This window comes from Cololabis saira, chromosome 6, assembly GCF_033807715.1.
Source record: "Cololabis saira isolate AMF1-May2022 chromosome 6, fColSai1.1, whole genome shotgun sequence".
Lineage (NCBI taxonomy): Eukaryota > Metazoa > Chordata > Actinopteri > Beloniformes > Belonidae > Cololabis > Cololabis saira.
Window position 1 is genome coordinate 290,979 of NC_084592.1, and position 12,061 is coordinate 303,039.

The window sequence follows — 12,061 nt, forward strand, 5'->3', positions numbered from 1 at the left end:
AGAGATAGTCTTGATACGATAGAGAACAGTGTGATCTGATGCATCAGCAGGTTCCTCTAACGGAGCCAAGGCCTCCATTGTGATTTGCTGGTTCCATCATTGAGCTCCTTTAGTTGTTTGTTCAGATCATGTGGTTGATTGTGAGATTGTTGCAGCTCCACTGTTGTGTAATTTATCTGGTAATGTGGGGACTGTCGTGTCCTTCATGTGGTCGTGAACTTATTGCTGACGTCACGTTTCCTCATATTCTGGACTTCACTGCATCACCAGTGAGTGTCCCCAACGGACAAAACCTCAGAAAAGTGCGTACGCCAGACATGATGTGTGCGTGAAAGACCGCAGCTTTCTACGTTCAAATCAAATTTCGAACATTCGACAGTGAGCGTAGAAAGTGGCGTACGCACGTTTTTTTGTGCGCCGATTCCGACGGGTCGGTCTGTCTAACACTGGACCCTGTTCAGCACATAGATCCCAGAGCACTGCTCTAGGGAATCACGATCGGCTTATTCATGGCCCAGGAAATCTTCATGGTCCCTAAATACTCTCACCATCCTGATCCTACCATTTACGCGATATTCAAGCAGTGCCAGCGCATCCATTGTGCAGCATTATACACGGCTGTCACCACGCAATTTATATTCTAACTCAGCAACTAGACTGATTGTTACACACCTTGTCACGATAAATAATCAATCTGGTGCTAATCACCACTCCATACTATTTGAAGATTGAAGTATGATATATGAACTTAGTACATACTGCAAATACAGGCGTAATGGCTCACTTATGGAACACATAGATCTATAACTGCCGGCTTGGGTTTACATGGATCTATAAGTCTGATATGTGATGACATTAAAAGTATGACATGTATCTGGCTTCATTTCACCACCTCACCGCCTGCGTCGCCAGTTCCCCATATCTTCAAAATGTTCGTGCGCTAGGATCAAAGTTTGCGTAGAGATACGCACATTTTCCCGTTACGTTTTTTTTTATAAATCCCAACCGTTGCGTAGAAGGAGGCGTGCGCATCTTTCAAGCCCTGTTTTGTGCGCACGTAAGCTTTATAAATGAGGCCCCTGGTCATGAGCAGAGGATATGGGAGGGTAACGATTCCAGACCTGTCAAGTCTCCCGTTTTGGCCGGGAAACTACTGTATTTTACTACCCGCCGCCCTCCCGAATGAGTATTTTCACGTTTTAATATATATATTTTTTTAAAAGCATCCCCTCCAAACGGAAATGTCACATGCTCGAACAGGGGCGCCTCCAAAAATGTTTCATAGGCGGGGGCAGATGGGGCCACTTAAATTCTTGGGGTGGACACCAAAACTAAGACATCATTATGGACATTATTATGCTGTTGTTATATACAGGCTCAGAAATACTTTTTTTTTTTTTTAACTTTCTAACTTGTCTGCATAAAACCTATGGCATATATATATATATATATATATATATATATATATACACACACACACACACACACATACATACGCACATATATATACACACACACACACACATATATATGCATTAATATATATCATATATATATTTTAATATATCATATATTTATTTATATATGTGTATATATATATGTGTGTGTATATATATATATATATATATATATATATATATATATATAAATTTATTTCATCATTAGGCTCAGAAATACTTAAAGAAACGCATACTAATATTTAATTTGCCCAAATGATTTGGGATGAAACACATAACTGACGATAGAATCTATGTGACCGGCAAGTGTTTTTTGAGTACTTTCCTAAAGATGAGCAGGATGGGGCTCAGTTACGCATTCTGAAAGATGTGTAACTGCGATTTTAGTGTCTCTCACTGTTGGGGATGTCTGTCAGCATTACCAGGATGGCACCAGAGAGCCACATGAGTGAAAATGACATATTAAAAAGAAAATGTAAATGTTTCACTTGAAGATAATGTGTATAAACTGAAAATATTTAAATAAATAAGGTAAATGTACTTCAATTCCCTTTGTGTTTTCATGTACCGTAGGCTCTATTATAGGACATAAATAGGAATGTCCACAGCATTTCAGTGTCAACAAAGGTAGAACTATCAGATTCTGAGCACATAATTAGGGCTAGTAGGAGTTGTTCTCGTTTTTATTTTTCTTCCGACGAAATAAGGGCCTTTTTTCCCCCTAAACGTGCCCCAAAAGTCACCAAATTTTGCACGCAAGCCAGGCCTGGCGACAAATTTGATATCTAATGGTTTGCATTAATGGGCGTGGCCTAATGGCTCAACAGCGCCCCCTAGAAAACTTTGTGCCTCAAGCCCCAAAATACAGTTTGACGTACATACAAATGGCCCCAAAAAACGAAGCACTTAGTGTATGTCTCAGGGAGTGGAAACTGGAAAAGGAGGGGGAGGAACCATGAATGTCGAAAGAGGGCTAGACGGAAGGGCAGCACAGAGGTGCTAATCACAGCAGCACAAAAGCAAGGCTTGAGGAATAACACACCAGGGAAGATCTCTATTGCATGTAATATTCCTCACTATTCTTACACCACCGCTTCTATTTTCTCAAGCTATTCCACTACATACTTTTAGCACTTACTAATGGACTAACTCACCACAAACGCTGACACATCCACAGTGTGGCACCAGATTCAAAGCTTTTTCATGAGGAAGCGATATGTTGAAGGAACCAATGACATAATTGGGAGAGACCATACACTAAAGGGACTGTGGTGTAAAAACTACAATACTCAAACTGATGGTGTCTTTTAAGATGTAGTTTTCCCTATAAAGGGACTATTTTTGGTGGGAAGGGAACACAACCCCCCGCTCCTCAAAAAAAGTGTCATGGAAACAGTTTTTGCACATCTTTAACAGCGCTGGATGTGATGTAGTCGGTCAATCTAAAGTTATTAAAATCTTGTTTCCAACCGTTTTTGGCCTCAATATATGATGTAGTTGTGCTATGACACTGGTTAATCATTATTAATGAATAACAAAAGGCTGGCCTGGGAACGCCTCGGACTCCCCTCGGAAGAGCTGGAGGAAGTGTCTGGGGTGAAGGAAGTCTGGGCATCCCTGCTGAGGCTGCTGCCCCCACGACCCGGGAACGGATAAGCGGAAGAAGATGGATGGATGGAAAAGGCTTTGCCTCTGAATAAATATTTGAAGGTTTCTTCCCTCTGGAGTTTACCTGCCATTGTTTCTTTAAAAATTGATCATGGGTCATGTTCTGGGTCTCTGGAAAGATCCTACAGACGACTTGTATTGTAATAAACTTGAATATTGAAAGTAAAACATTTGAAGTTTATTTTTAATGGTCGAGGTGGTATTGGCCTTCTTAACCCAAACTGGAAGTTAGTTCTTCTTTGCTGATTCCTGTCAGCATTTGCACTGCTGCAGCTATACGGAGCTCCTGGTCGTCTCCACGGAAAACCAAATCCTCTTAGTTCAAAAGTTAGTACCCTTCTTTTAATATTAACACCATCTGATGGTAGTGGCTCTTAGTATTTAGGAAAATAAAATCTCAGATGGAGAACATCCATTTTTATTATATTATTTATCAAACAAAAACTCCCTGAAGCAGCAGGAACTGCAAAACATCAGCCAATGTTTTTATCAATAATAATAAAATCAAACAAAAACGCCACGTTGAACCTTTAAATCTTCATCGACACAGCCTTTAGCTCCTCTCCATCAAACACATTTTAAAGGAGAACACCCCCCTCAGGATGGAGGACCTTGGTCCTCTTCATCTGCTGCTCCTCCTGGACCTTGGTCATCTTCATCTGCTGCTCCTCAGGATAAAGGCTCTGTCCTGAGCCTCTTGCCACCGTCCTCCTCCTGGACCTTGGTCCTCTTCATCTGTTGCTCCTCCTGGACATTAGTCCTCTTGCCACCGTCCTCCTGGACCTTGGTCCTCTTCATCTGCTGCTCCTCCAGCCGCTGCTGCTTCTTCTGCAGGTATGGCGTGATGTTGTCGTAGCTCAACTTGAACAGATGCTGGAAGTGGTTGGTCGTCCTCATAGCTGCTGCTGCAGAACAATTATTCTCATTATTATTTCTAATGTCCCATGACATTCCTTTTTAACTTAAGATATTTAACAGATTGGAGACGTTAACGTAGATACACTCCTAATCAAAATCTTAAGACCAGTTAAGAAATTGCAAGAATTTGCATTTTGTACTTCTGGATCTTAAGAAGGTTCTAAGAGCTTCAAAATGCAAAAAGAAATGGGAGGAAGAGAAAAAATAATTGATCATGCAATTTGTTGAAAACAACAATTTAACTGAAATGTTCATCAGGTGATCAAAAGTTCAAGACCATAGCCTTTAAAAGTCCAAATCTGCGCAGAAATGTGGATTCCATGTCATTTTCTGTCGAGTCATCACTCTGTCAAGATCTGATGCCAAAGGCCAAGAAGCTCACTGTGTTTGAATGTGGTCAGCATGTCGAGCTGCAGCAAGGCCTCGCACAACGTGCCTTTGCTGCTGAGGTCGGACGCAGTAAGAGTCATTTTGAATGTTTTAAGAGATCCTGAGGTGGAACAAAAAAATCAAGTGGTAGACCCAAAACAATCTCATGGGTGCTGAGGTGGAGGATCCGAATGGCTGTCCGTCAAGACATGGGACGATCCTCGACCCACATTAAGGCCATTACTGGTACTGACTGTAACTCAATAACCATCAGACAGCATCTGCAAGGGAAGGGCTTAAAAATCAAAAAACGTCTCCACATCTCATTAACGCCACAAAATTGCACTTTTGGACTTTGCAGGGGACCAAACATGGGACATTCAAATGTGGAAGAGTTTTATTCTCTGATGAGAAAAAGTTAACCTTGGTGGTCCTGAGGGTCTCCAACGGGACTGACATGACAACCTGAGACGCGGCACGGTGGAGGGGACTAAAGATTAAGGCCCTGTCCCAATACTCCCACTACCCCTACTTTTCATCACTACCCCTACATTTTGTGCGTTCCCGTGAGGGTAGTGGTGTCCCAATTCCTCTATTCACCTAGGGGGAGTGGAGAAAACGAGGGTAGTGGCTATGAATCTGTCCCTACGGATCAAAGGTTTTCCGATGCTGACTAGTTGACCGAGGGCCAGAAAAATTTCCCAGAATGCTTTTCGTCGTCATTTGCGGACTGAATAAAAAAAAAAAAAACATGGCGGACATTTCTTATTTTTTAGTGAATAAAATCAATATTTTGAGTTAGTTTCTGCATAAAAATGTGTTTTGATTACATTTCTAGCGAGAAATATATATTTTACTTTCATAATATTCACTCAGTGAATGTACATAATCACTCGTTTGCCCGTTTGGCGAAGATCACGCCAGAATAAAAGCTGATTTATGGTTCTGCATTACACCAACGCAAAGCCTACGGTGTAGGTTACGTAACCTACGCCATAGGCTCTGCGTCCATTTTACGCGGCTACGCGCACCGGACCCTGCGCCGTAAGCTCTGCGTCGATTTAACGCGGACCCAAGCTCTGGAGCCGGCAGACAGAAATCTCGAAATTTCGGAGCAAACTTTTTAACAGGTGTAGCTACAACTGTTAGATTTCATCTATTAAACCAACATTTATCTTCCTAAATGATTTATTTCAGCCAGTGGTAATTCTCCACAGAGCTGCAGGTTTCTCCCCGGGACGACGGCGCAGGTTGACCTGGCGATCACGTCTGTACTCCGACTGCTGCTGCTGCGCCCCGGGGCCGGCGGCTCTTCTCATCTCCAAAAACATCGGGTCAAATTTCTTAACAGGCGTTATTTGGATAAACTGAGCCCACGTTGGGGATCTTAACGGTTACTTTTACGCCTGAAAAAATATTAAAACTTAAGTGGCATATTAACAGCGCTACAGCTGAAATTAAAACAGCTTTTAGCTCTGGGCTTCCTGATATGGTGTGATGTATGTGCAAACGTAACTACGCAGTCGCTTACGTACCCGAACGTAAACCACGCAGTGACGTAGCAAGCTACATTTAGGGGTAGTGCTGAAAAGTAGGAGTAGGGGGAGTATTGGGACAGGCACATGGGAAGATTACAAGTGCCCTAAAATTTGTGGCTTCTTTTTTAGAGGTAGTGGTAGGTAGGGAGGGCTAGTGGTAGAAAGTAAGGGCTGTATTGGGATTGGGCCTAAAGACGGGTGCTTCCTCCTTCAACGGAACAATGGAACTTCAGGTCGTTCAGGGCAAACAGCAGCTGGCTACATGGAGATTTTGCAATGGGTGTGACTGAGGGCCTCGTCTTGTGTGGTGATGACGAGGTTCTTCCAAGACCCGGGTCTAAATCCAGCGGAGAACATTTGGGGATGGCAGCAAGGGATGTTTACAAAGATGGAAATCCGCCCAGGCAGTGGACGTGCTTCGTGAGGCCATCTTCACGCACAACCTTCCCACCATCCTTCTAGACACACTCGCATCAAGCAAACGACTACTTGAAGGCATCAACAAGAACGGTGGAGCTCCTAATTACAGAGTGGTTTTTTTAACCCTTTAATTTCTGTTTTATAGGTATTTTAGGGTGTTTTGGGGTCTTAAACTTTTGATCTTGCACCCATTTCTTATTTTTGTGTTTTGAAGCTCTACTTAGAACATTCTTAACATCCAGCAGAGCAAAATGCATTTTCTTGCAATTTCTTAACTGGTCTTAAGATTTTGATCAGGAGTGTATCTACCAGTAAAGAGACATTAGAGGAAAGGCAATTTTATTTGTGGAGAACATTTCAGCAACAAGGCAAGTCAAGGTGCTTTACATAAAAAAACTAAAATGGAAAGCAAAAAATATTAACTACGGTGCAGTGGTAGAATAAAGAAAAGTTAGACTAAAGCTAGAGTTACAGTGTACAACTATGGAGGGATTTTTGTTTCTTTATTATGCAAGCTAAGAAAAATGAACGTTCAATCAAAAATCAGATTGAGAACAAAACTATAAAAAACTTTTTTTTTTTTTTTTTCAATTGCAAGTTTTTTTTGCAAATCTAAATGTTTTGTTTACGAGTCTAAAGGTTTTGCATGCTTCTGTGCTGGATTTCCTGGGTGGGACCTAAACTATAGAAATATAGAAATCTCAAACTGAAGAATGAAAAATGATGCCGGTGTGGTGGAAGTGGTGGAGTTGGTAGATGTTGATTCCTCACCCTCAAGTGCATTCCAGTGTGGTGTTAGACCGTCAGTCACTCTGCTGAGTTCAGGCTGGTCCGCAGCACGCTGCAGAGAAGAACACACAGGACCGCTTTCACTGGAAGTTTACTGGAAACGGGGATTGCTTTCAAGACCGATTTATGACAACATATTTCTTGTCCAGGGACCAGTCAAGGTGCTTTTACAACGCAGACAGCATTCTCTGACTGCCACACATGCAGAAATTACATTTATTTATTTATTTATTAGACTGAATTATTCCCGTTTATGGGTATCATCTGACATCACACAGCTGTAGTGGCACAATATCCCCCAAATTCTAAATCTGACGTAGCCAGAAAAGGATTGCTGCCATCAGGAGAGATCACTGGACCCAAATATTGCAAAAACCTTTTTACACTTTCATGAGGTGGCTTTTCAGAGAAGTTGACAATCCAGTTTATTACATAAGTGTCATGGAAACGCTTTTTGGATTTCCACGTCTCTGGATGTGACGCCCCTTCCTGGGATCAAGAACATCTTCAACTCAAGAGGTACATTTTTGGATCATTAACCCATCCTGAGGTAAAAGCAGTAAGGATTGTGGACCAGATATATGTCAAATGTGGCAGTGTTTTACTAAACTTGAGTCAAATTCCCTGTTGGACAATGTTCAAACTTGGGCAATAAAGATGATTCTGAGTGAGTCAGCAATTTGCATTGACGGCAAATATGGAATATCCTAAAGTATCAATTTTCTTGGAATAGCAGGGATACATTTAAACAATACATTTTTCCGGCGGGAGGTAATATAAGTACTTGAAGAAAACCTGCACAGATACAGGGAGAACATGCAAACCCCACACAAAAAGACCCAGCTGTACCTGAACCTTCTAACCCCAAGTGTCAGTGATAACCACTGGGCATTTCTTGTCTCATCTGAGCAAAATCCACCAAATCCTGCCCTTGTTGGACATCTGCTTGGGCCCAAGATGACTACAGATTAAAAAAATCATAATCTAGCACAAGCATGGCAGCACCTGTGTCCAACTGGACTCTCAGCAGTCTGACCAGCACTGATCAATGCTGAACCTGAACTATGTAGTAGTAGTAGTAGTAGTAGTATTAGCAGTAGTAGGAGTAGTGGTAGTAGCAGTAGCAGTAGTAGCAGTAGTGGTAGTAGCAGTAGCACTAGTAGCAGTAGTGGTAGTAGTATTAGCAGTAGTAACAGTAGTGGTAGTAGTATTAGCAGTAGTAACAGTAGTGGTAGTAGTATTAGCAGTAGTAACAGTAGTGGTAGTAGTATTAGCAGTAGTAACAGTAGTGGTAGTAGTAGCAGTAGTAACAGTAGTAGTAGAAGCAGTAGTGGTAGTAGCAATAGCAGTAGTAGCAGTAGTAGTAGTAGTAGTAGTAGCAGCAGAACATAGTCTATTGTGATTGTGAAAGATCATTCTCAAATTTGTTAAAATAATAACATTTATCACAATAATTATGTTTACTTGCAGCAGGGTAACATAATTTAATGTCCGCCCCTATGACTCAGGTGTGTGAACTTGGTGTCTCTCGCTGCAGGAACACACTTTAAAAAAATGTTTGAAAGAAAGGAAAAGGTGAAATATTTAAGAATTAATTTCTGCAAAGGGTCATTTGAATTTTGAAACCTGTTTTGTTGACCTTTTCTTAATAAATTACATTTTTCAGACTTTACACATCTATCCCAGCAAGTTATTCATCGCACACAAGCCAGCAGCGACCTGGAGCCACACTATTTGACACACAATCCAAAGCGTTTGATTGTATTTATCAGCACCACAGATAGCGGAAACCCACTTCAGATAATGATATAACATGATAAAGTCCAACAAACTACAAGAACAAAAACATATCCTAATAAAAAAAAATTCATTTTGAAGTATCGTGGTCTACTCACCACTACTTGAAGGTACTCGGGAGCCTTGTGCTCCGCGAACTCCGGGGATGAAGCGCTGCTAAACAACGTCAGGTTCATCTCCCACAGGAGGAGGATTAAGGCGAACAAAATATGCCTCTAGCTTGGGCAATTTGGCTTTTTCTTGCTCCCTTTTTTCTTTTTCTTTGCGTTTTATCTCTCCACTTTTAAGTTTCTAACTCCCGCTCATGTTTAGGCTGTAGGATTACTGCTCTGGTGACAAGTGATCCATGATGACGTATGACGCTGATAGACGGCTGTTGATGACCAACCATTTTACCCAATATACATTTGGAGATTCACTTTAAATCTTTGTTTTAATGTTAACTTTGAGTGTGAAAATCTCAGCACAACATATTGTACTGTCCTGTAAGGGTTTGAGTTTATACACGGACCGTTTTGTATGTAACACGTATGCACGTCGGCACTGGGAGAGAGTAAACAAGTAAACTGAACGCACCTCTCCGTCCCATCCTTTATATTTAAACTATAAAGTCTATAACGTTTACATAACATGGTGTCAGAAGATCCGATTTAAATAAGAACACACGTAAAAAAGTGAAAGAAAGGAAAAGACGACGACAGAATGGTAGACGAAGCAGCACCGTTGCCGGCGCTAACACAGTTAGCCCCGCCGGGCAAGTTTGATTTCAGCAACATTAATGACTGGTCGAGATGGATGAAGCGGTTTGAGCGTTACAGGATAGCGTCCGGATTGGATAAACAATCAGAAGAATTCAAAGTAAATGCCTTCATGTATGTGGCGGGAGACGATGCCGAGGACATATTAAGTGTGTTGCCGCTCACAGACGCACAGAAGGAAATATACAAAGATGTCACGGACGCTTTCAATGCACATTGTGTGAGTAAGAGGAACGTCATATTTCAAAGAGCGCGTTTCAACAGACGGGACCAAGAAACTGGTGAGAGTGTTGAGTCCTTTATCACTGCAGTGCACACGCTTGCTGAACATTGACGGTTTCAAAACCTGAGAGAAGAGTTGATAAGGGACAGAATGGTAGTAGGCATAAGTGATGATAAGTTATTAGAAAGCCTGCAAATGGATGCTGCGTTAACTCTGGAAACGGCGATGATTAAGAGTGCAGCTATAAAGAGGCACTGAACAACAGGCAGCTGCACATGTTGAGGCCATACAGAAGAACAAGTGGCAGAAAGCGCAGTCTCCTGGATGTGGCAGACAATCTGTCTGTGCAAACCTTGTGTGGAGGCCATACAAAGAGACAAGTGGCAGAAAACACAGTACAAATCTGACACACGGTCTCCCGGGTGTGGCAGGTGTGGAAATATGGTAATAATGCTTTATACCTAGTATGAGTGGTGCCAAAAAAAAAAAAAAAAAAATCTCAAGGGGCGGCGGGGCCGTGAGCAGTACTAGTAGTAGTTGCAGTACTAGAAGTAGTAGCAGTAGATTAAATGACCCTGTATGAAGGGGGATTTGACATCCATCTCCACCATTGTACATGGAAGTGTTCTCCATGGTGGATGAATGTCATGTACCTGCCAACAGCTCTGTCTGAGTGTGAATACTTGAACTGGAACATCCCTGGACTCCATCAATATCCACAGCTGTCCATCTGGGTTGAAGGCCATGTCCAGGGGGGGTTGGGAGAGGTGCAACTGACTGTGAGGGACCAGCTTAAGTTCTCCATCTGGGTCCAGAGTGAAGAACTGAACTGCAGAAACTCTGGAAACACAGAAACCCCAATGAGCAGGTGGTGATCAGCTGATGTTCCCTGAGCTTCTATGAGGGTAACGTCCATGTGTAGTCATTTAATGGCAACCTTCTATTTAAGACACAAAAACTCATCAGTGAAATAACCTGAAACTGAAAAAAGAAATAAGTAATTATTTACTGGACATTGGCAAATAAAAACCAGACATGACTTTTGAAGTGTACCTCAGCAGAATCATGTAAAGGGGGAGATGTTGAGCCGCGAGGCGGCTCCCCGGGTGAGTGTGCAGCCTGGTGGCGGATCAGCCGCCGAGCCGCCGCTGCTCAGCCAGCTGTTCCGTGTTTCAGTTTGTTCTATCTTCCTTAAAAGGTATAGGCTGTGATCGTATTCAAAAACATTTATTGTTATACTGGGTGAAATGGTCCTTCCATCCTGAGAGTAGCCACTAAATAATGTGTTCAGAAAAAGGGAAGAAAGAAATTTCACCTCTCTGACAGCTTTAATCATGTAAAAACTCTGACCAATGTTTTTTTGCGCACCGAATGGCACGGATTGGTCCAGGACCAGAGGATTGGCAGGGGGGAAAGAACCAATCAGATGCCTTCATTTTAAGTCCTGCCCACGCCCCCCTCTCTGCTTCCAGCCCTCCCGGCTTCACTGCCGGCTCGCGGTCGGGCGGTCACGTCGAATGTAACGGCTTGCCCTGCTAAAAAGGCTAAAAAAAGAAAGCCAAAGTGCGATTCTGTGGCGCAGGTTGTCCACTACTGGGGGTCTATACTATAAAACAGGCGGTAGGTCCAAAAGAATGCTTCATAAAATCTGGTGGCTGCATCTCAGAACTCCTTAAAAATGGTTCTTCATTTCACGTCTTTCTCCTCTTTAAAATTTGCATTCCAATTCGTCTCCATCCCGGCGAGGGCGGAGAGCGCCGGTGCGGGTGGCGGTGCGGTGCCGTGCAGGCTCTGTTGCCACGGCTATGGCGTAGGGTACGGCGTAGGGTACGCGGCGATGCGCACCATTCTGCGTTGGTGTAACGCGAAACCATAAATCAGCCTTCAGTGTGTGCTCTGTCTGCTGTTCTGAACTTCTCTGTTGTCTCATTTGGCTGGGACGTCGGGTCCCTCCGCCTCCCTTTGCGGTATGTGTTCATTGTTGTGTTTAAAAATGATGTGCAGTGCCCACCCAATCAGAAATGGTACAGACATTTCGTAATTTTTTTAGATTTATACAAAAATAAAATTATAAAAAAATAAAGGATCCCCATAACTTTGATTGGGTGGGCAGGACGCACGTTT

The 12,061-nt window shown here is 42.6% G+C and overlaps 1 protein-coding gene across 3 annotated transcripts in view; it reads right to left on the reverse strand.

The window, feature by feature from the left end:
• Positions 1–3,328: 3,328 nt before the first annotated feature.
• wdr4 (WD repeat domain 4) overlaps positions 3,329–12,061 on the reverse strand; it is a 51,800-nt gene continuing 43,067 nt past the window's right edge. The window contains exons 9-11 of one of the 3 annotated variants that reach the window (XM_061722996.1): positions 10,591–10,777; positions 7,142–7,211; positions 3,329–4,027 (exon numbers count right to left, since the gene is read on the reverse strand). In XM_061722996.1, coding sequence (XP_061578980.1) covers positions 3,795–4,027; positions 7,142–7,211; positions 10,591–10,777 — 490 coding nt within the window. In that variant the 3' untranslated portion in view covers positions 3,329–3,794. Of the gene's footprint in view, positions 4,031–7,141; positions 7,212–10,590; positions 10,778–12,061 lie in introns of all 3 variants that reach the window. The other 2 variants (XM_061722997.1, XM_061722995.1) reach the window with 2 other exon arrangements.